The 26,332-nt window shown below is 52.8% G+C and overlaps 1 protein-coding gene across 1 annotated transcript in view; it reads left to right on the top strand.

Annotated features, from left to right (window-relative positions):
• Nucleotides 1-26,332, top strand: part of Lamc3 (laminin subunit gamma 3) — a 60,299-nt gene that overhangs the window by 14,678 nt on the left and 19,289 nt on the right. Inside the window, exons 4-20 of the mRNA XM_032901841.1 lie at nucleotides 2,110-2,276; nucleotides 4,303-4,491; nucleotides 4,569-4,686; nucleotides 6,483-6,581; nucleotides 10,129-10,265; nucleotides 11,242-11,352; nucleotides 12,910-13,102; nucleotides 13,257-13,375; nucleotides 14,452-14,676; nucleotides 16,738-16,926; nucleotides 18,997-19,242; nucleotides 20,131-20,281; nucleotides 20,826-20,968; nucleotides 21,402-21,580; nucleotides 23,193-23,334; nucleotides 24,252-24,457; nucleotides 24,813-24,889. Of these exons, the coding sequence (XP_032757732.1) occupies nucleotides 2,110-2,276; nucleotides 4,303-4,491; nucleotides 4,569-4,686; nucleotides 6,483-6,581; nucleotides 10,129-10,265; nucleotides 11,242-11,352; nucleotides 12,910-13,102; nucleotides 13,257-13,375; nucleotides 14,452-14,676; nucleotides 16,738-16,926; nucleotides 18,997-19,242; nucleotides 20,131-20,281; nucleotides 20,826-20,968; nucleotides 21,402-21,580; nucleotides 23,193-23,334; nucleotides 24,252-24,457; nucleotides 24,813-24,889 (2,691 nt within the window). The remainder of the gene's footprint in view (nucleotides 1-2,109; nucleotides 2,277-4,302; nucleotides 4,492-4,568; nucleotides 4,687-6,482; nucleotides 6,582-10,128; nucleotides 10,266-11,241; nucleotides 11,353-12,909; nucleotides 13,103-13,256; nucleotides 13,376-14,451; nucleotides 14,677-16,737; nucleotides 16,927-18,996; nucleotides 19,243-20,130; nucleotides 20,282-20,825; nucleotides 20,969-21,401; nucleotides 21,581-23,192; nucleotides 23,335-24,251; nucleotides 24,458-24,812; nucleotides 24,890-26,332) is intronic.

Raw genomic sequence — 26,332 nt, 5'->3', positions numbered from 1 at the left:
GAGAGGAATGCTGACACGGAGCTTGCCTGCTCCTTGTTATCCACCCCAGGACCCCAGTCAATGGCTTGATACCGCCCACGCTCAGGCTGGGTTGTCTCAGAGGTTTATCTCCTAAGTGATTCTAGATCCCGTCTGGTGGACAGTATGAGTCATCCAGCCTTGGTACAGCAATGTGCGACAAGGTGAGGAGAGCAAGGGAGCAGTAAGCGGATGAGGCTGTAGCTCAAAGTGACAGGCGGTGGAGATGGATGGGCAGTGAGGATGCCCAGATGCTGGGCATCCACCCTTCAGAGGTGCTTGGTTGGGCAATGTTAAAGATGGAGAAGGTGGGGAGGAACTTGTGCTCAATAACCAGCAGTTCCACGGAAGACAATGTGTGAAGGGACTTGAGGGGACGCAGGTGAGACGTTCCAGATGACCCACCCACACATTGTAAGTCCGGTCAGACCTCCCAGCAGGACTCCAAAATGGTCCTGACCTCTATCTGCTGTGCCTGCTGTGAGGGGCTCCAGGCCAGAGAGCATCTGGATTCCAGCTGCAGGACCCAAACCACGCTGGGTCCCACAGCTGGCTGTGAAGGCTACTCTCAGGAAGGAACGGCACCTTCCCTAAGGTCAGAAGGATTCATGGGTGAGCGGGAGCTTGCAGCATCCTCTCAGGAAGGAGTACACACTCCCATGACCACCATCTTCCAAGACTGACTGATGCTGACTCATCCTTACCAGCAGTAGCGGGGTGTTGCTGCCTACCCTGAACCTGTGAGCAAACAGTACCAAAACCTCTGTTCCCAAATTGGAGATGGGGTCCTGGCAATGGGCAGTGTCTGCTGCCACAAGACACTCCCACCTCCAGAGACACTCCCACCTCCAAGACACTCCCACCTCCAGAGACACTCCCACCTCCAGAGACACTCCCACCTCCAAGACACTCCCACCTCCAGAGGCACGCCCACCTCCAGAGACACTCCCACCTCCAGAGACACTCCCACCTCCTGAGACACTCCCACCTCCAGAGACACTAGAGGTCTGGAACTCTTTGCTGTGTCTGGGAGCATCTCAGAGCAAGGCAGGAGCATGAGGCCACCATGGGCTCTAAACCACCCGTGATGGTAGCCACGCAAAATCAGTCTCTACCCAGAACTCCTCATTGCCCACCTCCCAAAGCATGTCTTTGTTTTTTGTGGAGTTCGCATATCTCTTGACCTTGTGGGTGTCATGAGAATTGAGGCTCAGGGCTCAGACTCCAGGGACTACTTGGGAGCTTCCCCTAAATAGGATACTCCTTTCTTGCTCTTTTTGACACAACTGCAGAATTACCCGAGGTGACCCCAGCCCTAGAAGGACTAAGCCTGTGACCTCTTGCCCTCCCTGACCCAGAAAACTGAATTGACTTCTCCCTCAGTCCCAAGTTCCCCCACCCCTGATTTGGGACCGTGCCCAGGCAGAGACCTTCTTGGCAGCCACTTACTAGTTGGCAGCCATGGACAGTCTTCCAGGACTCAGTTTCTCAATTGGCTCAAAGCTAGCGCCAGGAGGCTGGTGCAGACAGGAGTGCTGGTTAGCTAGCATTTTGTCAAAAAGACACAACACGGCTTGAGTCTTTTGGAAAGAGGACCCCTCAACTGAAAAAAACATCTCCACCTGTCTGGCCTGTAGGCAAGGCGAGCGTTTGAGACTTTTTAAATGATTGACATGGAATTATCCAGCCCACTGTGGGCGGTGCCAGCCCTGGGCAGGTGGTCCTGGGTTATAGAAGGAAGCAGGCTGAGGAAGCCATGGGGAGCAAGCCAGTAAGCAGCAGTCCTTCATGGTCTCTGCATCAGCTCCTGCCTCTAGGCTCCTGCCTTCGTTCCTGCCCTGACTTCCTTTCATAATGAACTGTAGTGGAGATGTGTAAGAGGAAAAAACTTGCTTTGGTCTTGGTGTTTATCACAGCAATAGGGACAAGATTCATTCCATAAATATTTGGGAGTCCCAGGGTGCTACTTATCGCACCCGTGGGTATGTAGTCAGGGCTCAGGGACGCTCACACTTGCACTGCCATGGAGAGGCACCCCTTAGTGTCTGTGGCAGCTGTCTCCAGGCCCCCTCCTCCCGGTGTTCTCCTCAGGTGCAAATGCAATGGTCACGCCAGTGCGTGCGGGCCCAACGAGGCTGGTCAGCTGGCTTGTCACTGCCAGCACAACACCACGGGAGTGGACTGTGAGCGTTGTCTACCCTTCTTCCAGGACCGTCCGTGGGCCCGCGGCACCGCAGAGGATGCCAACGAGTGTCTGCGTGAGTGTTCCTCAGGCAGAGGGCTCTAGGGCTAATGATACTGGCTGAGGAACAATCCCCCCAAACCTCACAGTGGGGGACTGCTCCTGGGTGGGCCTGGCATGCAGTGTGGGGTCCTTAGCTGTGCAGGAGAGACGAAGGGATGCTTGAACCTCAGCCCTCCCTCACACGTCATTCCAGAGTCCACCCAGAGAGGCGCCTATGGTTGGAGGGCAGGAAGGTCCCCAAACTCCACTTAACCCTTTGTTTTAACTGTTCCAACCCTGGCAGCTAATGAAATCCAGTCTTCCACCCCCACCCACAAGGTTCTGCCCCGCCCACTCCAGCCTTTCCCACAGTCCCCGGCTGTCCCCAGCAGTCCTTTGATGTTTCAGCTGTGTGTGGTGTGGCTCTGTCTGCTTAACCTCAAAGACGCACTGGTGAAGGGAGGAAGGGGCCCTGGAACCTTCTATGGGGACGGTGGAGAGGGAGGAGCCTTCCCAGTGTCTGTGCCAGCCACCCCAGCATCCCACTTTCCCTGGTCCGGGCCCATCTCTCTTCACTGCGTGGTGCCTGGAGCTGGGCACAGAATTCCACACACGGCCCTGTAGCTGACCTCCTGGGCTGGGGCCATGGCCCTGCCAGAGCTGGGGTGTGGAGGCGACAGCTTTTCCTTGGGACAGACAGCTTTTTTCTGTCTGCAGGAGCTGCCCCAGGGCCCAACACAGTCCTTATGAGTTCCTCTTGGCTTGCTGGTCTGCCTTCCCTGGGGAAGGGGTACTGGCTCCCTTGGGCTGAGTCTGCGCCTGTCTCTTCAGAGAACTAGACAGTCCCTCTGCCTTACTCACACGGTTAAAGTTCTCTCCTCACAGTCAGCAGCCTGAAAGATGTGACTTCATGCCTGACCTTTCACCCCTGACTCCCGGCTCAGCCGGCCTCTGAGCCCCACATCCTTCCCCTTTACATCTCTCTAACAATCCCTCTTCTCCTTCTCTGCAACCCTCTCCTCTGGTGCCTGCAGTCTCCTCTGTTTCCAGCTTCCACGGAAGGGTCTGCAAAGAGTGCAAATTCAGTTCCACCCCTCCCCTAGTGACATACCCCCACCCCAGCATCCTCCCTGTAGCTCCAGGCTCCCAGCCTCCTGGCAGCAATCGTCTGGGTATCACAGATCGGTTACCTCACACTGTCCCCTCCCTGTCCATCAGGAGGCACGCTGCTCCAGCATACACACACCAAGCAGACAATGCTCCCCTGGCTGAGATACACCTCCCCCCTCCCCCTGCTAGGAAACACCTCCTGCTCCTTCCTCTCGCTCTTTTAACACACCCTTCTGCCTCTGTCCAGGACAACGTTGTTCTGAAGTATTTATTAATGAAGCCCACCTAGTTCTTAAAGAGTGTCCTGTTTGGGACACCAGATGGCAGGGCTCTGTGTTCTGGGTCAAGCTGAGCCTGGACTCTGGCCCTTCCTGTTAGTTACTTGTCTCGTTGCTATGACAAAATGCTCTACAAAGTGGGATATGAAAGGAAAGGTTTGTTTGAGCTCACAGCTTAAAGGTACAGTCCCTTCATGGTGGGGGACACCATGATGGCAGGGAAATGAAGCAACTGGTCACAGCACATCTGCAGCCAGGAGAAAGCAGGAAGAGATGAATGATTACACACACACACACACACACACACACACACACACACAGAGTATATATATTACACCATAGCTGAAGAGGGCATCAGATCCCATTACAGATGGTTGTGAGCCACCGTGTGGTTGCTGGGAACTGAACTTAGGACCTCTGGAAGAGCAAACAGTCCTCTTAACCTCTGAGCCACTTCTGCAGCTCCCAATGCCATCCATTTTTAATGGGTCTTGCCACCTCAACCTACTGTAGAAACTGCCAAAAGGTTTGTGTCCTAGGTGACCTTAGCTGCTGTCAGGTTGACAAGATGAACCAAGCACACCCATCTTGGAGATGCCTGCTCCAGAGAGCACAGCCTCTCAGATCCAGCAGAGCCCATCCCTCATACACACAACTGTCCATCTCTCCCAGCCTGCAACTGTAGTGGGCACTCTGAGGAGTGCACGTTTGACAGGGAGCTCTATCGGAGCACGGGCCACGGTGGGCACTGCCAGCGCTGCCGCGACCACACAGCTGGGCCACATTGTGAGCATTGTGAGAAGAACTATTACAGATGGGACCCGAAGACACCATGCCAACCCTGTGACTGCCACCCAGCAGGTGAGTGGTCCCCGCTCCACCCTTCCCCAACTCCTTCCCTCAACTCCTCCCACCTCCACTGCCCTGTGTCCCTCTAGGCTCCCTGAGTCTCCAGTGTGACAACTCGGGCACCTGTCCCTGCAAGCTGACGGTGACTGGCTGGAAGTGTGATCGCTGCCTGCCTGGATTCCACTCACTCAGTGAGGGCGGCTGCAGGTGAGGCTGTACGGCCTGGTGGTCTGTGTCAGCCATGCTGTGTGTTTATGCCAAGTAAGACACAGAAGGGACGGAATTCACCTGATGTAACCTCACCCTGGAGGTACAGGACCCCAGCCTCATGAGAGACAAAGCTGCCAACACAGGGAGAAGTAACCAGCCCACTGGGGTGGGGTAAGGGTGGGGAAGACCTGGGAGGCCCACTTGCTGTGACAGGGGCAGAGCCCCAGGTTGAACCTGAGACCTGAGGAGCAAGGGACACGAGACACACTAAGTAGGAAGTACGGCTAAGGCTCAGGCAAGTTGAGACTCAGGTCTGGAAGAAGGGTCTAGTGCAGAGGTGGTTATGGGGAGCTGAAAGAGGCTGTGACCAGAGAGGCCAAGGCAGGTGTCTGTGTCAGAGGTTGGGGAGGCTTTGGAAGGAGCCCGGCTGGTCCTGAAGAGGGAGGAAGGAGATGAGCAGATTTCAGAGCCCAAGCCTGTGGTGACAGAAGACTGAGGAGGAGAAAGGGATGGGGACTGCTCCTCATGGCAGGGGGCCAAGGGGAAGCTGGGCAGGAAGCCAGGCTTAGTCATATTCATGTTTGGAGTGCGCGGTACCTGGCCATGATGAGAGGGACCAACAATCTGCTACAGGCTGGATCTTAGAGGAGGGGCCGGACACATTTACCAGGAGTTCATGGTGGAATCCACAGTGACCAATACTGCAAATTCAGAAGAGCTTTGTGGGTGTGGTCTTACAGAACCTTGGCCGGCCTCCAAATCACTACATAACCAAGAATGACCTCCTTCTGGAGTTAAAGTGTGCACCATCACAGCCAGCTTTATAAAGATTGAACTCAGGACTTCATGCATGCTAGACAAATCCTCTACTGTCCCCTAGAAGCACGTTGAAATGGGCTGTGAAAGCCAAAGAGAGCTTGGTTGGTCAAGTGTTTGCTGGGCAAGTATGAGGATGTGGGCCCAGATCCCCAGGAATCAGGGAAAGACCACGAAAGCGGGGCAGTTGGCATCTGTAACCCGATACTGAGGGCTGGAAAGGTGACAAGGACAAGCAGGTCGCAGGAGCTCGCTGGACTCCATTGTGGACTCCATGTTCAGGGAGAGACCCTAACTCAAGAAACAAGTTGGAACACAAGAAGTGCAGCAGTGGTGGCGGCGCAGCCTTTAATCCCAGCACTCAAGAGTCAGAGGCAGGCGGAGCTCTGAGCTCAGGGCCAGCCTGGTCTACAGAGCAGTTTCAGGAAAACCAGGGCTATACAGAGAAACCCTGTCTGAAATAAACAAAACAAAAGTAACAGACAAACAAAAAAGTGGAATACAAGAAACCTAACTTTAATCTATGACCTGCACACGTTCCCATGAACACAGGCGCACACACAGGGGAAATAATAACACCAGAATCCCCCCCACGTGTAATAGGGAGATAGATGGACGCAGGTGTGAGTTGAGTGGATAGACAGATGCGAAGAGAAGTGGATGGGGGGATGGATGGGTGGGTGGATGGATGGATGGATGGATGGGTGGGTGGATGGATGGGTGGATGGATGGATGGATGGATGGATGGGTGGGTGGGTGGACCAATGGGAAGGGCGGCAGTGGACAGAAGCATCATTGCACGGGTAGGTGGGGTACTTCCTGCTGAAGTGGGAGTGAAGGCGGGCACAGTCTCTTGGACAATCTTACCCCTGTTCTTCTGAGGAATAGGCAATGGCATGAAGAGTTCTTTTGAGGATAGGGTATCCCCACTATGGACTTGCTCAAAGGATGTGTGTTTTTTTCTGTTTCTTTGGCAGACCCTGTTCCTGCAATGTCGCTGGCAGCTTGGGCACCTGCGATCCCCGCAGTGGAAACTGCCCTTGCAAAGAGAATGTGGAAGGCGGCCTGTGTGACAGGTGGGTGTGCTGAGCTGCATAGAGCTCCCAGCAGTGATCTTGAGGGTCTCTGGTAAGGCACCAGAACTGTATAGTGAAGGGAGAGGAAGGGCAGGGACCTCAGAGACTTGGGCAAGTCAGTCACCCCGAGTTCCTGACAAAACTCCAGGGGCCTGCTACCCAGGAAGCTACCTAGGTGGTTTGAATATGCTTGGCCCAGGGAGTGGCACTTTTAGGAGGTGTGGCCTTGTTAGAAGAAGGACCTCACTGTGGTGGTGGGCTTTGAGACCCCTCCTAATGTGGTGGAAGCCAGTCTATACCGGGCTTCCTTTGGACAAAGGTATAGAGCTCTCACCTCCTCCTGCACCATGCCTGCCTGGACACTGCCATGCTCCTGCCTTGATGATAATGGCCTGAACCTCTGAGCCTGTAAGCCAGCCCCAATTAAATGTTATCCTTATAAAAGTTGCCTTGGTCACGGTGTCTGTTCACAGCAGTAAAACCCTAAGACACTAGCCAACGTCCCTGAGGGCACTGCTTATGTTCTGACCCAACACCACTAAGGGTTTCTTAGCTGAGGAAATGCATTGTTGCTTCAAGATCAGAATCCTGGAAAGAAATCTCTAGAAAGATAGGAAGAGCATGTCTAATTCAGGCAGCAAATATCTGATATCATAGTTCAGCACTTCTGCTTCCCACCCATGGCAGACATCACTAATAGAAAACTGTCGGGGTTGGGGATTTAGCTCAGTGGTAGAGCACTTGCCTAGCAAGGCCCCAGCTCCCAAAAAAAGAAAAAAGAAAAAAAAAGAAAACTGTCACAGCCCTCCCATCTCACACCAGGGGCAGACATCATTAATGGAACACGACAGTCTTTTTTTTTTTTTTTTTTGTCTGGAGCTAAGGACCGAATCCAGGGCCTTGGGCTTGCTAGGCAAGCGCTCTACCACTGAGTTAAATCCCCAACCCCAGAACACAACAGTCTTAACCTCAGAAACTTCTCACTGCCTTGCTCCAAGAAGCCCCTACCAATTTAGCTAAGAGTCATCCCTGTCCTGTGAAGAAGGGATACTGGAGCAGATCTACAGGAAATCCCAATGCTGGAACAATTTGAAAACAAAGTTAATAAAGATGAATTATAATCCTAAGAATGGGGCAGATCTCCACAATGCTAGTAGAGTATCAGATAACTAAGAAGGTCAGGACAGTGGAGCAAATCTCCCCTCAGAATTCTGAATGCTAAAGGAGGGTGGAGTGGGAAGAAGGTTAGCAGTGGTAGCGAGGATTGCCCTGCAGACAGCTGGGATGAATGCTGGTGTTTGTGGGAAACCGACACTTTGTCCCCCCAAGATACAGCTCTGGAAATCGTTACTAATTACAATTGTGGTTTTCAAGTGTGTTGCAAGCCACTTCTTTGCTACTCTCCCTTCCTGGGAGGTCTATTGTTTTGTGGGGTTTGTGTGTGTGTGTGTGTGTGTGTGTGTGTGTGTGTGTGTGTGTGTGTGTGTGTGTGTGTGTTTGTGTGTGTGTGTGTGTGTGTGTGTTCTGTGTTTGAGACCCTGTGAGGTTCTCACTGAGTAGCCCAGGCTGCTGCCCCATACTCAAGAGACCTGCCTGCCTCTGCCTCCTGAGTCCTGGGATTGATTGCTATGCTGTCACTCCTAGCCCTCAGGTAGGTCAGGCTAACCTTGAACTTGCTATGTTGCTGAAAATGACCTTGAGCCCCTGGTCCTCCTGCTGGGGTTACTGGCGTGCACCGCCATGCCTGGCCAGTGCCCTACTTCTTCTTCTTCTTCTTTTTTTTTTCTGTTAGAATAACCAACAGTTTATTAAAAGCTTGCCCTAGGGGTTGGGGATTTAGCTCCGTGGTAGAGCGCTTGCCTAGGAAGCGCAAGGCCCTGGGTTCGGTCCCCAGCTCCGAAAAAAAAAAAAGCTTGCCCTAGGGCTCTGTGCCAGCCCCATAGCTGAAAGGGGCTCCCATGACTGCTACCAGGCTTGGTAGCAGTCCTTTCCAAGGTCCTTCCCTTGTCCCCCGCCCCAGCCCTGACCCCAATTAAAAAAAACAAACAAACAAAACAAAACAAGACGGCACAGGACGTCAGACAGCAATAGGAGAATGGTGAGACCCAGGCACCCTAACCGAAAGACCCCTGATCCTTCTGGAGGAAGGCCTCCTCCCATTCTCCTTGCCTTGGCACCAGACCTGCTCTGCCATCCCACCAGGTCTGGGGGCCCTATTGTCCCCAGTTCATGCAGTGCCCTACTTCTAACAACTAAACTGTAGAACTGTTTAGACCAAAAACCTGGTGGGCAACACTGGAGCTGGGAGATGATGGCTCAACTACAGCCAGGGTCACTTGGGAGGCTGAGACAGGAGCGTTGTCATGAGCACGAGGCCAGGCCAGAATATAAAATAAGACCTTGCGGACTGGAGAGATGGCTCAGAGGGGGCTGGAGAGATGGCTCAGCGGTTAAGAGCACTGACTGCTCTTCCAGAGGTCCTGAGTTCAATTCCCAGCAACCACATGGTGGCTCACAACCATCTGTAATGAGATCTGATGCCCTCTTCTGGCCTGCAGGCATGTACACAGGCAGAAAGCTGTATGATGTATACATAATAAATAAATAAATGTTAAAAAAAAAAAGACCTTGCCTCAAAAATAAACACATACGGGGTTGGGGATTTGGCTCAGTGGTAGAGCGCTTGCCTAGCAACCGCAAGGCCCTGGGTTCGGTCCCCAGCTCCGAAAAAAAGAAAAACAAAAAAACAAAAAAAAACACATACATACATACACACATACATACATACATACATACATACATACATACATACATACATACAGGGGGTCTGGAAGGATGGCTCAGCAGTTAAGAGCTCTTGCTTCTTATCCAGGGGACCCCAGTTCAGTTTCTGTCACCCACATGGCTGCTTCCAACCACCTGAAACTCCAGTTCCAGGGGATTCAATACCCTCTCTGGATGCTACAGGCACCAGACATGAACACAAACATGTATGCAAGCAAAGCACTCATACATATAAACTTTTTAAAATTAAAATTGTCTTTTAAAAAAAACAACAGGATCCCAAGCTTGCTGTGGTGGTGCACACCTCTAGGGTCAGCAGTCGGGAAGCAGAGGCAGGAGGATCTTGTCTACAATGAAGGCTTCAGGCCAGGCAGGGTTGCACGATGAGATCCTGTCTTGAACAAAGAGACAAAAAACCCACAGAAATGAAGGTGTCAAGACCACACGAGAGGAGAGGGAGATATTTACAAATCAGAAGAGACAAGGGTGAAGCTACCGGACCAGGGAAACATGTTATCGGGAGAAGAAAAGACATCCAGAAACGGCCTGGAGCCTGTTAACATTAGTTAGGCGCTGCCGATCTTGGCTCCCAGGCCGTATCTCAGCAGCAGAGACACAGAACAGGCAGGCATGGGTAACTTGTGATTCTAAGAGAGAAATAAAAATAAAAACATTTTCTTAATTTTCCCCAGGAGTCCTAAGTGTCTAGGTAGTCCTGTCCCAGCCTGGCTTGGTCACCTGACCCAGCCTAACTCTCTTACAGATGCCGCCCCGGGACATTTAACCTGCAGCCCCACAACCCAGCCGGCTGCAGTAGCTGCTTCTGTTACGGCCACTCCAAGGTGTGTGCCCCTGCTGCGGGGTTCCAGGAACACCACATCCGCTCAGACTTCCGCCATGGTAATTGTGCGTGAGGTCTGCCTTCCGGGGGGTGGTTCCATGGCCCTGCCTGCGAATCTCACTTTGGAAGCCGGGATGGGGGACAGCAACACACCTCCTTCCACCATGCCCCGTTTGGGAAGAAGCCCCATGCCGGGCAGCCTTGGTGGGTATGGTGGGAAAGGGAGTCTTCCGGGGCCTGCTGCTACCCCTGGGCTCCTCCCTCAAGCGCCACTCCTCCAGCGTCCAGCACTTTATCATCAGGTGGTACTGAAAAGCTAGGCACCCTGAGTCCCGTGGGACACCCCAGGAGTGAGTCCCCTCAGTATATCTAAGTTCCCACTTCGACTCTTGGCCTTCATCTATTAAGCACCTTCTGTATGCCAGGCACTGCTGCTCCACGTTCTGGGCAATCAGAACCTCGGAGGCAGGTCTCTCATTCACATTTTACAGACTAGATCCTGCCTAGCTGAGACTGGCTCTAGCTACTGTGCTTGTGTCTTCGGAACAAGAAGGGTGGAACTCCAAGCTCCGTAATCCATCAGAGTCCTAATCCATCAGAGTCCCGGTGCCCAGCAACACTCCTTGGAACATTCCCCATACCTGACAGTTTACAGTTTAAAGTCTTAAGACCGGTGCCTGGGCATCAATTCCAGGATGTCCAGATACAGAGGCAGTGGGCCCTCTGCTGGACATCGCACAGAAAGCAGGGTACCATGTGGCAGCGACTGACCTAAAACTAGTCAAAAACTTGTCTTCTGAATCCTAGACAATAAAGAGGGCTAGGGATGTAGCTCAGCGGATAGAGTTCTTGCCAAACTTGCACAAAGCTTGTCTGGGACGAGGAATCATGGTCATACCTTGGGGGACAGGGCCTTATGTAACCCAGGTTGGCCTCAAACTCCCTCCGACTTTAGAGCCCTGCTGGAACTTGTCACTGCAGACCAACATTCAGGTCTCTCACTGTTGGGGTGAATATTTGATGTGTGGTGTTTAGGAGCTGATGGCTGGCAGGCCAGAAGCATGGGGGTGTCAGAGCGTCCTCTGCAATGGAGCCAGAGCGGGATCCTCCTGGGCCTGCGAGGAGGGGAGGAACTCTCAGCCCCAGGTAGGTAACCGTCCCTACTGGTCACACCACCCAGGTCTCTGCCTGCTGCTAATACTACAGTTCTTTAGAGTGGGTGGATTCTAAAAGACAGAGTTCATTTCAGTTCCTGGTCAAGGTCAAGGTGTGTACCTTGTGGTAGCCTTCTAGCCGACGTCCTGAGGCGGCACAGGGCTAAAGTCCCCCACCCAGATTCAACCATGGGGACCCCACTCTAGCCATTTCACTCCATCCTAGTGGTCTTCCAGATACCAGACCCTTACACCACAATCAGACCGAATTCCCACCTCTTAACACCTTCCTAGAAGGATTCCTTTTCAGCACAAGTAGCCATGGACTCAGTACCTGAGAACACATACGTTTACTCTCTTAGTGTTTTGGAAACCCGAAGCACAGACTGGGCATCACGTCACGGGGCTGTGTCTCCCTCCGTGTCCTCCCCACACACACCTTCAGAGGTGATCACAACTGACCTCTGCCTCTTCCTCCCTGGAGCTCCCCCCGACCTTACTGGATAATCCAATAGAGTTCCCTACTCCACGGCCAGTGGACGAACACCCCAATCCATCTGCAGTCTTAATCCTTTTTGACCTGGTCAAATCACCTCTGCTTAGACCCCAGGGATTGGGCTTGGGGACACCTTTGTGTATTGATTTCTCAGTCAGACCGCAGCATATGTGAAGTCATCAAAATACCTTGTGTGTGTGTGTGTGTGTGTGTGTGTGTGTATGTGTGTGTTGATGTGTGTTTGTGTAGGAGTGGGCACAATTGTGTGTATGGGCACAAGTGCATGCGGAGGCCAAAAGTTGACGTCAGAAATCATCTCTCCCACCTCATTTATTGAGGCAGGATGTCTCAGTCGAACCCAGAGCTCGCTGATAAGGCCAGTCCCCCACTAGCCAGCTTGTTCTCCTTCCTCTACTTTCTGAGGCTGGAATTACAGCGGGGCCACCATTTACATGCAGCACTTAACGTGAGTTCTGGGAATCAAACTCTGGTTCTGTCCTTTTTTTTTTTTTCTTTTTTTTTTTTTTTTTTTTCGAGCTGGGGACCCGAACCCAGGGCCTTGCGCTTCCTAGGCAAGCGCTCTACCACTGAGCCAAATCCCAACCCCGGTTCTGTCCTTCTTGTGTCAAGCACTCTAACCACTGAGCCATCTCCCCAGCCCTGGCCTTGGATTTTTCTACCCATTGCAGGCACTCTGTGCTTGGATGGTCAATTGTTGCCATCAATACAGATGCCAGGAGCTGGGGAGATGGCTCAGCTGTTTAAAAACTTTGGTTGCTCTTCCAGAAGTCCTGAGTTCAAGTCCCAGCAACCACATGGTGGCTTAAAGGGATCTGATGCCCTCTTCTGGAATGTAGGTGTACATGCAGACAGAGCACTCCTACATTTAAATGATTGCTATTTAAATAGATAGATAGATAGATAGATAGATAGATAGATAGATAGATAGATAGATAGATACACAGACAGACAGACAGACAGACAGTAAAATTACAGATGCTAGAATCAAGTTAAGCATATGGAGATACCAAAGCTCTTCCCTGTTATCTTCAGAGAAGTTCCTGGGAGACCAGAGACTCAGCTATGGACAGCCACTCATACTGACCCTCCAAGTACCCCCTGGGGGCTCCCCACCTCCTATGCAGCTGAGACTGGAGGGGGCAGGTTTATCTCTGGCTCTGAAACCCTCCAATCTAGCCAGCCCTCAGGACACCAGGCAGCCAGGACGAATTCAGCTCCAGTTCCTGTAAGTGGCCTCCCGGTCCTGAGAGATGGGAGTGGGATGGTAGGCAGAGTGGTCTCTGAGGGCCAGGCACCCTGGGAGGCTCCTGAGGACCCCAGCGTCTTGGCACCACCTGACCCTCCATCAGGCTGTCCCGCTGACCTTCTGTCCTTTTCAGCCTGCAGGAGACTTCTGAAGAGGCAGAGCCTCCGCTGCCCGCCTTCCACTTCCAGCGCCTGCTTTCCAATCTGACCACTCTGAGCATCTGGACCAGTGGCCAAGGCCTGGGCCACTCTGGTAGGAAGTTGACAATACACCTCCTTAACAATGGGTCCCGGCTTTGTGTTGTCCGTGGACTTCTCCCAGCACCGACTCTGAGGTTGAGAAATCAGGACACTTGTGCAAGGCAGAGGTGTGTCTGAGGACAGAGGCAGGGATTGGACTGCAGGGAGCAGAAAGTCCTGGGGAAGAACAACTCTAGGAAGCAGATACACATCCTGCACCACCCCATCCGTTGGCCACATCTTTCTGTGAGCATTGCTCACCCTGCTGGCTAACAATGGTACTGCACTGCAGCCACTTCCTAAGCGGCTAAGGAATTCTAAATTCACCCAACTGTTTTTAAGGACAGGGTCTCGCTGGACTTGAACTCCTGATCTTCCTACCTCTGACTCCCAAGTGGCAGGAATTGTAAGTGTTGCACTGCGTAGGCCTGTCCTGTCTGGAACTTACTAAGTAGATGAGGCTGGGTTTGAAATTTAAAGAGACTTGAACTCATGTGCCACCAAGCCGGGCAAGTTTTAAAAACAGAACAGTATTTATTCAGTTGTATATATGTATACTTATGGGCACATACCCCTACATGGGCCACATGTGTGGCGGTCAGAGGACAAGTTGTGGGATCCTGAGAGTTGAACTCATGCCATCAGGTTTGGCAGCTTGGTTTCTTAGCCCGCTGAGCCGCCCCGCGGCTCCAGGCGAGCTCATCTTGCAATCTTGTCTGCACACTTTGCCCATGCTAAGTGCGCGTTCGAACACTGACCTCCCCGTGGTCCCTTATCTATTTCTTGATCTAAAAAGCATCCGTTTCCTTTGCCCTTGATTTTTTTGACTATTGATTTTAAAATTACTCTTGAAGCCTGGCGGAGCGGTGGTTCATGCCTGTAATCCCAGCACTCGAGAGGTCAAAGCCAGAGGAATGCAAGTTTGAAGACTGCATGGGGCTATACAGCAAAGACCCTGTTTCAAACAAACAAACAAATGTAACAGTCAACTCCCAGGCTGCCTTTGTATGCCTGGGCCTCTCTCCTAGGCTCTCGGGAAGCGTCGGCTGGACATGAATGTAGGTCTCCCCTTTGCGTCTCATTCTGCAGGCCACGTGCTCTTGTGTGAAGTCCGTCTCACATCGGCCCGGCCTCAGCGTGGGCTTGCCCCACCAGCCTCTTGGGTGGAGACCTGCTTATGTCCCCAGGGATACACGGGCCAGTTCTGTGAATTCTGTGCTCTGGGATACAAAAGAGAAATACCTCATGGGGGTCCCTATACCAACTGCATCCCCTGCACCTGCAACCAGCATGGCACCTGTGACCCCAACACAGGTAAAGTCCCCAGAATCCCATTCCAAGGCTCCCTGGACTATGTGGACACAGTGGGATGAAGACTGGTCCTCACAGATGGCCCTTGGGGGATACAGGCACTGCTTTGTCCTTGCCCTGTTCCCTGGGGTTTCTCCTCTTGCAACAAAAAGCCTGATTGGAACCTAGGGGCCAGGATTGCCTGCGGGGCCTTTCAGTCAGCCTCTCTGCAGCATCCGCCCGCCCGGTGGGCCCTGGGAAAGACTCGTGAGGGCCTTGCTTCCTAGCAGGTGCTGTGAGAATGCACAAGATGCAACAGAAGAAAGACATTCAGAGAGTCATACAGATGACAGCAGCTTATGGGTGTCCACCACAGCCACTGCATCATGGCTGTGGTCTTGGAAAAGTCACTTCCCTCCCTGAATGTCCCCATCTATACAGTACAGACAGCAATGGTGTATACACAGCCCAGGCCATGGAGGCAAAGTACATGAAGGTCAGGAATTGTCTAGACATTTAAAAAAAACAAAAACAGAGCCTTCTTTGCACTGAAGTTCAGGGGAGGCTGACCAGGTGAGCCGTGGGCTCTTTTCCTGGGAGAGACAGATAGGGAAGTAAGATAATATCTTCCTCTTCCTCCATGGTGTCCTATCCAAAACAGGAACCTGAGATGTGAGGTGACCTCATGACCTGTAGGTGACAGAGTCACTCCTCCCACCAGCTTGGGATGGCAGTGTCATTCAATAGAGGTATTCCCCACATCAATAGAGATGCGGAAACCTCACTGTAGGTCATCTGGTGTGCCGGGGACAGTCACCAGGCCTTTTCACCTGGGTATCACAGGCCTTTCACCCCACTGCCTCCCAGGATAGGTGGGATCTCTGATACATAGAACATTATGCATGGGTCCTGTGCCTGGCAGACATCACATCACCAATTGAACCTAGATGAGGCCTTGCAATCCTTTCCCGGATAATGCTCCCTGCAGCTCCTACTGAGGAAACAAAATCTCCTCATGAGATGGAACTGATTTTTTACCCCCCACCCCACGGAGCCCTTGACTTTGCCACAACTTTTCATTCCACATAAGCAAACCTTCATCTGTGAAATGGGTAGATTAGCCTGAGGGTGTGAGCCAAGGCAAGAGTGCTCCCTGGCTCCGCTCACCTAGGGAATGAAGTTCCCTTCCATTCTCCTCACAGCCCTGGCTGGACACTACTGGTTGTCCCTGTAGGGCTGCTCTTGGGTCTCCATGGTGAGTCAGGACCCTAGGCTCTGAGGAGACACCAGAGGTTGCTGGATGGAGAAGGGGGTCTGTGATATCCTCTATCTTCCAGAACCAGGAGGCAGAACAGAGTTCCCGTACCAATAACCTGTACATACTCATAGTTCCTGTACAGAGCGAGTCTCCAGGCTGGAGGGCAGGACCCTGTGTCTCCCTCAAGGTGAAGAGAACACAGGAGCAGGGAAAGGAAACAATGTAACCGTGCCTTGCATTGGTGCAGAGAGCTGTGTGTTAGGAATAGGGAAACAAGCACCCAAGCACTGCCGCCACCACCAGCTCTGCCACTCTATCCATCAGCTCCTGCAGGCATATTTGTGGTGCGGCCTCTGGTACCATTCACCCCATCTTCCAAGACAGGGATCCGAGGTGCAAGGTGGCCACATGGCCAGTAGGTGGCAGAGTCACACCTCCTACTCATGGAGGGGCAGGTTAGATGGTTTGCCCAGATCACATCTGTGTGTAGGCTCGTCTAGCTGAGTTGGATGATTTACCACAAGCCCCTGATGTCTCACTAGTCTACCAGGGTGTGCCCCATGGCTCCTCCACCAGGATACTCACTGTCTAGGTGAGCGGCTCTCAATCTGTAAGTCCCAACCTCTTGGCAAACCTCTATCTCCGGAAATCGTTACAATTCCTAACAGTAGTAGCAAAATCATGGTTATAAAGTAGCAACGGAAATAATTTTATGGTTGGGGGTCACCACAGGGTGAGGAACTGTGTTAAAGAGTCATAGCATTAGAAAGGTTGAGAACCATTGCTCTGGGCTGAGGTAATGAACTCGTGTTTGTCTTACTCCTTAGGGATCTGCCTGTGTGGCCACCACACCGAGGGTCCATCCTGTGAGCGATGCATGCCAGGTTTCTACGGTAACGCCTTCTCAGGCCACGCTGATGATTGCCAGCCCTGTCCATGCCCTGGCCAATCAGCCTGCACGACCATCCCAGAGAGTGGAGATGTGGTGTGCACACACTGCCCCCCTGGTCAGAGAGGTGAGTGGCTTGTGCTCTATTCCCCAGAAGGACCAAGCCTGCTGCCCTGAGCCTACCTTGGCTCTGGTAGAGGTTAGGGGATGATAGGTGGGGAAGAGCCTGGCCCCAGGAAGGGCACACATGAATTCTGGGGACAGAGTCTCTTTGTCAAAGCCCCAGGATGCTGAGATTTACTGAAGACTGGGGCCTTGGCCATGTATAACAGAACCTTGGCTTTTAGAGCTTTACTCATGGCTTGAGATGAAGTCAGGGACCTGGGGTCCTCCCTGCAACGGTGGAAAACCTCAATGCAGAGGTTTTCATGTCTCAAAGGAAGGCTCAGCTTGGGAAGCGAGGCTGAAGAAACCGGATGACCTGAGTCTGAGACACATGTAAACCAGGTTCAGGGCACACGTCTGTCCTCTCAGAACCGGGGAGGCAGAGGCGGGGGATCCTGGGAGCTTGCTGGCTAGCCAGTCCAGCAGGAGCAGTGGGGCTCAGGTTAAGTGAGAGACCTCGTCTCAAAACACAAGGTGGAGATTGATTGATACTGATACACAACATCGATCTCTGGCCTTCACGCACATACACGTATGTGTACATGCACACACATGCACACACGTTTGCCTGTAAACACACACACACACACACACACACACACACACAGGGGAGGAGAGAGAGAGAGAGAGAGAGAGAGAGAGAGAGAGAGAGAGAGAGAGAGAGAGAGTACTTTTCAGCTTTTCCCTTTTTTGTGTCAGGTAACACAAGGAAAACAGCCCTCTACCCCCAGGTTCCATTCTCTCCTGCTCCCACTCCTGCCACAGAAACCCCCACCCCTGCTCTTTCTTCAGAGCGCTTTTAACAGCATTTGAGGCCCAGGCAATGCCCCACAAAGTCACCCACTTAAAGTGGACAATTAAATGGCTATCGGTATATTACATCATTAATTCTTTATCATAATAAAACCCATACCATAAAACTGTCCTCCTGGACCATCATCTTAAGTGTGTGATTCATTGGCCTAAGGGGCCCTGGCATCGTGTGCTGTTCCCTGCCGCCATCCACCCCAGTGAGCTCCGTGCCCACTGATCCGTCCTCCAAGCTCCCCGGCCCTCACCCACTTCTCACTACTATTTGACTATGTCTCTGATTTCGTTTCCTCTAAGGAGAAGCGAGCGAGCGTTGTCCTTCTGCGCTATTCAGTATATGGCGTCCTGTGGGATTAGTGTCTGCACTGAATGGTTTTGTGGCATATCCTGTTCCCTGGGGCCTGTTCTGGAAGCAGCTTCCTGTTTTCCAGTAGCCCTACAGTTGTGTGGACAAACTCCATCAGGGAACACAGGGCCAGGTGTGGTGGTGGTGGGGGGTGTCCCACAGTTGGACTCTGCACCTACCAGCATCATACTGGCCCTCTATTTCTAACCTGTCCTCATTTCTGACCCCCACTAAACCCAGCCAGTGAGAGTGAACAATGAGAGATGCTTGCATGGTGTGTGGGGGGGGACATTCCTAAGAGAGGACATCACAGGAGCAGTTGCTGCTGCCGGAGAGAACCACCCTCAGGGGGCGGGCCTGGGGCGACTTACAGATCAAGGATTTCCATAGCCTCTACACACACACACACACACACACACACACACACACACACACACACACACACACACACACACACAGGTCTTGGGAGAGAGTAGCATACAGCTTCCCTGGACATCTGGGTTGAGCCTGACCAAAGTCCAAGGGATGCTGAGGAAGATGCTGGTGAAGAGACAAAGGAGGAAGGTAGACACTTTGGTACCTGCATCAGTAGTCAGGGCTCTGCACAGATAACCTCGAGAGGGCCCTCAGCACTGCTTTGGGGCAGCTACAAAGCTCTCCTCGCTATAGAAACGAAGAGCTTGGAATTGGGAAGGCACAGTGGCTTGCCCAGGGCCATGCTGCCAATGGGCAGTGCTCTAGAACCTGACTGTAGGCCACCTTGAACCAGAGACCCCACTTAGCCTCAGCCAGAGGCTAAGCTGTGTGATAGCTATATGGCATGCTTGTGAGTGCCGCTGGCCAGTGCTGCAAACCTCCTGCCCCTCCCGTGCACAGGACGACGCTGTGAGAGCTGTGAAGATGGCTTCTTCGGAGATCCCCTAGGACTCTCTGGAGCTCCCCAGCCCTGCCGCCGATGCCAGTGCAGCGGGAACGTGGATCTCAATGCTGTGGGCAACTGCGATCCTCATTCTGGCCGCTGCCTGCGCTGTCTGCACAACACAACAGGGGCCCACTGCGAGCACTGTCAGGAGGGTTTCTATGGGAGTGCCTTGGCCACGAGGCCTGCGGACAAATGTGCTCGTGAGTTCCCAAAATCCCAGACCTGTGGGATGAGGCGTGGGAACCACTGTCCTCATTCGGGACCCAGACAGGATAGCTGAGAAAGCTACCAAACCAGCTGGCCCCTCTGCTTGGCTGGGCAGCCTTAGGCAGGTCTCTTGCCTTCTCTGTTCTCTGAAAAGCACTGGGATTTTGTTCTTCCCCAAGGCCCCTTCAGTCCTGTCATCTCATAAGCTCTCGTCCCACACTTTCACTCTACATTAATAATTCAGAGCTTTTCTCATATCCGCGTGGTTAGCACATGAGGCTGGTGCAGGGATGGTAAGGTCAAGACTTTCTCTCATCCCCCTCCCCCCGTCCCCCCCCACCTGCCTGGGTAGCACTCAGCCTCGTGCCTGCCACAGGGCCACAGCCTGAATCTGCCTGAATCAGGCTCCTGCAAGTCCGGCATCAGCAGTTCAGCTTTCATGCCAATCAGATGCCCTCAGAACCATTTCTCACACGGCGTCGTCATCCACACCTCACTGTCCCGCAGTGTAGAGCTGTCTCCCCGAAACCCTGCTCTGGCATCAAAAAGGATGCTACGCTACGGTTTCTGGGAGAGCAGAAGTACGTGGCTCCAGAGACAGCTGTCAGGCTCTGCCTGTGATCAGGGACCACATCTCCGGCCTTGCCTCCAGCCTGCAGGCTTGAGGCAGACACAGGAGAACATCCCACTCCCCACTTTTCTGGCCTGGCTCACCAAAGACGGCAAATGGGGCTGAGAGTTGAGCTTGTCCTTCAAGCTTCCCCAAGAGGGTCTCAGGAACCTGGTCTGAGTGACGGTCATCTCTGGGGCTCCCTCAGATTCTGCCTATACCCCCTAAAGTTTAAGTAGATGATTCTAACATCCGTTCCTGCAACTCCCAGCCTGCAGTTGTGACCCGAGGGGCTCAGGCAGTCAGAAGACCTGCAACCCAGTGACTGGCCAGTGTGCCTGCCTGCCTTACGTCACCGGGAGGGATTGCAGCCGCTGCAGCCCTGGCTTCTATGACCTCCAGCCTGGGAGGGGCTGCCAGAGGTAGGCAGTGAGCGCCCTGGGTGTCTTGCCAGGGGGAAGAGGGCACCATGGAGCCTCAGGGACAGTCCTGGTCTGGAATGTGTCATCTTGGGTGCACTTCCAGATACACCGTGCCCTTCACCAAAGGGTACAAAAGCTCTGTCTCGGTATCAGACGCGTGGCTCTGCCAGCCCAGGACACAGGCCAAGAACTGCCCAGGAGCTGGCCAGGTGGGCAGGTGGCTGCTTTGCTCTGATTCTCATCTCAGTAACACCTATCACTGGGTGACTTTTTGACCACAGCGGCACCTGAGAAGGATGTCTCAGCTTCAAAGGAAGACTCCAGGGAGAGGCTGAGGGGAGTTTGTGCAGCTCCTTGGAGCCTTCCGTGTGTGCGAACTTCACAGTGACTTACCGGATCTGTAGATCTGTGCCTGTGGCCATTTTTGGTTTTTTGGTTCTTTTCCCCCCTGCCTGTGTCCTGTGTCCTAGGGCATCTCTATAGTTATTAGTGGCTGGGTTACGGGGGTAGCCTGATCAACCCTCATTCTTGCTTCTTGTCACAGCTGCAAATGTCACCCACTGGGTTCCTTGGAGAACAAGTGCCACCCCAAGACTGGCCAGTGCTCCTGTCGACCCGGTGTCACCGGCCAAGCCTGTGACAGATGCCAGCTGGGTTTCTTTGGCTTCTCCATCAAGGGCTGCCGAGGTGAGCAGGCTGGGTCCTGGTGGGCTGAGGGAGGGCAGGGCCAAGGTCTCTTGCTGGGGGTGGCAAACAAGAAACAAGTATGGTGGGGAAGATGCTAATCTGATACTGGGCCTTGAGAACTTGGAGTGCAGGAGCGTGAGGAATGCAAGGTCCTAGTGGCACCTCTAATGTGACCACTGAGCCCTGTGCGTCTGCAGACAGCAGGTCACATGTGAGCCACAGTTTCTGTGCCTGTACAGCCATTGTTTTAGTAGTTCTGGATCCCTGGAAACGTTGCAATAAATGGGATTCAAGGGAAGGTTGCCGGCTCTAACCTTCTTATTAGTCTTCGGTGTGGAGCTCTGGAGTCTGCATTTGCAGACACTCAGGGGTTGTGGGAATTCAGATTCGGGGGTGGGAGATGAGTTGGGTCCCCATAGCTGCTCTCCCCCAGACTGTAGGTGTTCCCCACTGGGTGCTGCCTCACCCCAGTGCCATGAGAACAGCACATGCGTGTGCCGGCCTGGCTTCGTGGGCTATAAATGTGACCGCTGCCAGGACAATTTCTTCCTCGTGGATGGTGACACAGGCTGCCAAGAGTGCCCCACCTGCTATGCTCTAGTGAAGGAGGAGGTAAGTTGCCATACCTAGACCCACCCACCTTCAGATTGATCTCACATCTCCGTGGAACACCAGCCCCATGCCATGGCCCAGAAGCTGCCTGGTTATTCACAGACCTCAAGCCTGTGTTTCCACTGGCCGCCTTCTCCTGAGTTCCAGGCTCCTCATTCCAATCCGCCCAGCCCTCATTTGGTCCCCATGTCTCAGATGAACCAGAGGTGGCTCTTATCATATCCCTTCCTACCCTCCCAGAGCCAAGGTCCTATTTGTCCAACTCAGTGGGGATGAGATGACAGGTCAGCCTGGGGGACCCCCCTCCTCATTCGTTCTCTTGTTCAAACAGAGGGCAACCTTGGAAGATCTAATATCCAACTCCAAAATGGCTAGTTCCGAGCCTCCTGGGCCCAGTGTGGCTCTGAGAACACAGGGTGATGTAGAAGGAAGTGGTCCATCCTGAGCTATAGCTATAAGCTCATGGTGCAAGCAGGCCAGGTCCCTATACCCTGACATTTCTTTTTTTTTTTTCTTTTTTTTTTTTTTTTTTCAGAGCTGGGGACCAACCCAGGGCCTTGCTTCCTAGGCAAGCGCTCTACCACTGAGCTAAATCCCCAACCCCTACCCTGACATTTCTATTTCTGCAGGACAGCATGCATTTTGCACCGCTGGGTAAACTAAGCTACCACGTGGCCTCCCCTGCCTAGAACAGTTTTTTTTTTCTTCTTCCAAATGAGATTACAAAAGGCGCAGAAAGTCTAGGCTCTGTCTGAGCACTGGGGGCTTTGGATCTGGGGCCGGAAGTCGGGACCTGGCCCTCTGCTTGGTGTGATTGCAAAGTGCGTTGAGTCATGGCAGGCAGACATCCACGTCACAGCTGGCTCCTGTTACACGCAGCATAAATGCAGCTGCTGTGCACATGGTAAAAGCATGGTCTCAACACAGCACACCCTGCAGCATGTGCCCACAGCACCTGCACAGTGTGCCAAGCCCTAGAAACAGGACAGACAAAACTATGCATGGGGCTAGAAGAGAGCTCATCGTGCAAGCATGAAGACCCAGAACCATGAAAAGGGGAAGCAATGGCCTCCAGAGGCTAGGAAGGCAAAGACAACCAGACCCCCTTGGCTGGCTGGCCGGTCAGCAGAGATCACTTGATGAGCTCTAGGCCAGTGAAGGATTCTGTTTAAAAACAAAAACAAACATAACCCAGCAAAGTCAGTGGTTTCTAAACAGGAACAATTTCCAAGGATGGCCTCTGACCTCTATACACATATGTATACGCACATGCACCTGCCCATTCAAACATGTACACACATGCACACATAAGAGCACATATGCATACATGTGCACTCATGCACGCACATCTCTATGGGACTCCTTTTTGCTCCCTCTGTAGGGCAGGAGTGTGGCTGGCAAGGTGTCAGCAGGTGCTAGCCTGTGAGAGCAGAGTTAGACGGTGAGGTTGGCAAGAGAGGTCCTCGGGGTTGGTGAGCCCTTAGCGCTGAGGTGCATGTGGGATTGGAAGGGGAGAATCCAAGGAAAGGATGCACCAGGCAGAAGCCAAGGGCAGTACACAGCACCTAGACATCCTGGTCTCATAGCTTCCCTTCCCAACTGTTCCCTGCAGGCAGCCAAGCTGAAGACCAGGCTGATGCTGATGGAGGGGTGGCTTCAGGGGTCCGAGTGTGGCAGCCCCTGGGGACCACTAGACATTCTGCAGGGAGAAGCCCCTCGGGGGGATGTCTACCAAGGTCACCACCTATTTCAAGGTACAGAGGAGGGCACATTGGGAGGTGATGGAGCTAGGAGAGCCTGGTCTAGTTGGATAATTTGGTATCTCTCAGGATACCTGTGGTACCCCACAGGCCTCTCCTCCTATGTCCCTAATCCAACTGTAATGACATTGACATGGGTCTCTGTCCCCTGCCTCCTGCCCTGCACTGATTGTAAGCTCAAGGTAAACCTGGTCTGGCTTCATTCTTTTTTTTTTTTTTTTTTCGGAGCTGGGGACCGAACCCAGGGCCTTGCCCTTGCTAGGCAAGCGCTCTACCACTGAGCTAAATCCCCAACCCCTGGCTTCATTCTTGTAACCGGTTAACCACACACTTTGCACGCCCGGGGCGCTGTTCCAGGTGCTGAATGGGTGGAGTGCTCTGGGGTTTTGGTTCTTGGCCTGTGAGCTTGCGACCGACCGTATCTCCAGCCAGCGCTTGGCACATTTCAAACGAATTAGTAACTAAGAAAAGCAGACCTGTCACTCGGCCAGGTGGAATGTGGCCTTGGGGTACAGAAAATTCGCAGAATGTGGAAACTGAGCTGATCACTTTGTACAGCCTTTTGCAAGCAGCCGTGCTTCAGCGGCTGGCGGAAGGTGAGCAGGGCGAAGCATCAAATGAGAGGGCAGTTGGATGGCCCCACGTGAGCCTTAGTGATAGTCACAGCACTCAACTGCCAGCTCAGATTCTGGAGATGTCCATGTGGGCCCAAAGGGTCTACAAGTCCCGGTTTGCCTTCCCTGAGCCTCAACCTTAACAGCTATAAAATGGGCAGATTTCTCCTTTGGCGTACTGGTAGCAGGGGCAGAGTGGCTCTGGGGATCCAGCTGTGCCCAGGCAGGTGGAGGTCTCAGATAGAAGCCTAAGTGAGGGGTCTTTCAGTGAGATTCCGGATCACTGGCTTCCCACAGAGGCCCGGGGGACCTTCCTGGAGCAGATGGTGGGCCTGGAGGAGTCTGTGAAGGCCACTTGGGAGCAGCTGCAGGTGCTGAGAGGGAACGCACACTGTGCCCAGGCTGGAGCTCAGAAGACCTGTAACCAGCTGGCAGAGCTGGGGGAGACGCTGCGTTCCTCAGAGGAGGAGGTCCTGCGTGCAGCCTCAGCTCTCTCATTTCTGGTACCGTGGCCCCCCAACCCTGCTTCCCCTGGAGTCTGTATAGGAGTCTTTGCCCCAGCCCTACCCCTAACCCATGGTGTGGATGCTTGATGCTCACTCACACTGGGTCTCTTACTGATGGAGAAAGACATTGTTTGCAAAGAGCAAATCTGTGTTGAGTAGACAGTGGGTTCGCGATGGTGGGCAGGGTCACTGCGCTTACCATAGCAGGGACCCTGCTCAGAGAGTGCTGCTGTCATGGTTAGCCTTGTGCATTTGTACAAAATTGACAATTATACAAGTCTGCCCAGTCAGCTAGCCGCTGTGACCCTTGATCTTTCCAAAATGAGCCTCAGTTTTTCCTCTGTTCTTTCAGGCAAATCTTCAGGAAGGATCCAGCGCACCCACCAATTGGGGTCGCCTGGCATCAGAGGCCTACATCCTCACCAGGAGGTGAGGCCGGAGCTCCAGGATGTGGGGGACTCTGCTCATACCCACTGTTGACAGAGGGGGTGGGCAGTCCTTCTTGGACAGACTCCAGTGTCAGGGTTTGCCTCTAGGAGCTAGGACCAGATGAGCCCAAGGGCTGCTTAGTGGGGAGTAACTATTAACAGCGTAGGAAGGGTTGGGATGGGTAGGGATGGAGGTGCAGACTTGCTGGGGAAAAGCTTGCTCAATGGAATGCATCTCAGCAGCTGGTGGCTTAAAAAACACCCACATGTTTTTTTAAAAGATGTAATCCACAGGGCCTGGGGAAATGGCTCGTCAGTCAATTTGCTTATCACACAGGCATGAGACCTGAGGTCAATCCCCAAAGGCCATGTAAAAAGCTAACTGTGTGGCACTGGCTTGCAGCCTCAGCAGTGAGGATGCAGAGGCACCGCATACAGGAGCGGCATGAGGATGTAATCTTCGGGGCACAGTAGCCAGCCGGCCCAGCCTAGGTCCCAGCGAGAGAACCTGTCTTAAGGAACAAGGTGGGAGGGCTGCAGAGATGGCTCAGCACTCGGTGCTCTGCCAGAGGACCTGGGTTAATTCCCAGCACCCACATGGCGGCTCACAACTGTCTGTAACCTAGTTCCAGGGCAATCTGATGTGCCCACATGGACAAATGTGTAGGCAAGAGAACAATGCACATAAAAATGAAAAAGAAAGTTTTAAAAAAAATACGACAGAGGGGTTGGGGATTTAGCTCAGTGGTAGAGCACTTGCCTAGCAAGCACAAGGCCCTGGGTTCGGTCCCCAGCTCCGAAAAAAAAGAAAAGAAAAAAATACGACAGAAAGAAGGAAGGAAGGAAGGAAGGAAGGAAGGAAGGAAGGAAGGAAGGAAGGAAGGAAGTAGGTGGAAGCCAGGCTGTGGTGGTGCGTGCCTTTAATCCCAGCACTGGTGAGGTAAAAGCAGACAGATTTCTGAGTTCGAGGCCAGCCTGATCTACAAAGCAAGTTCCAGGACAGCCTGGACTACACAAAGAAACTCTGTCTCAAAAGACAGTAAATAATAATAATAGTAAGAGTAATAATATCTTAAAACAATGTAGACATATCCTGAGGAGACACACACACACACACACACACACACACACACACACACACTCAAAACAAACAAAGCAAGGAGATAAATCTTATACTTTGCTTCTCAGTATCTTGTATTCGCAGAGTCACATGGCCAGCAGATGCACATTGAGGACATTTTTACCAACCCTCAAATGAACCCCGTCTACAGTTTTCATCACCCCCCACTCCTCTTCAGCCTCTCCAGCCACTCCAGCCACTCCTGGCAATGATTACTCTACTTTCTGTCTATAGATCCCTTTCTTCAGGCCATTTCGTGTAGATGGAATCACATGACACACGGAGAGTCACTATCAAGTTTTCAGGATTCACTGTAGCACAAGC

This window comes from Rattus rattus, chromosome 5 (genome assembly GCF_011064425.1).
Source record: "Rattus rattus isolate New Zealand chromosome 5, Rrattus_CSIRO_v1, whole genome shotgun sequence".
Classification (NCBI taxonomy): domain Eukaryota; kingdom Metazoa; phylum Chordata; class Mammalia; order Rodentia; family Muridae; genus Rattus; species Rattus rattus.
This window is presented reverse-complemented; position numbering and strand designations above follow the sequence as displayed.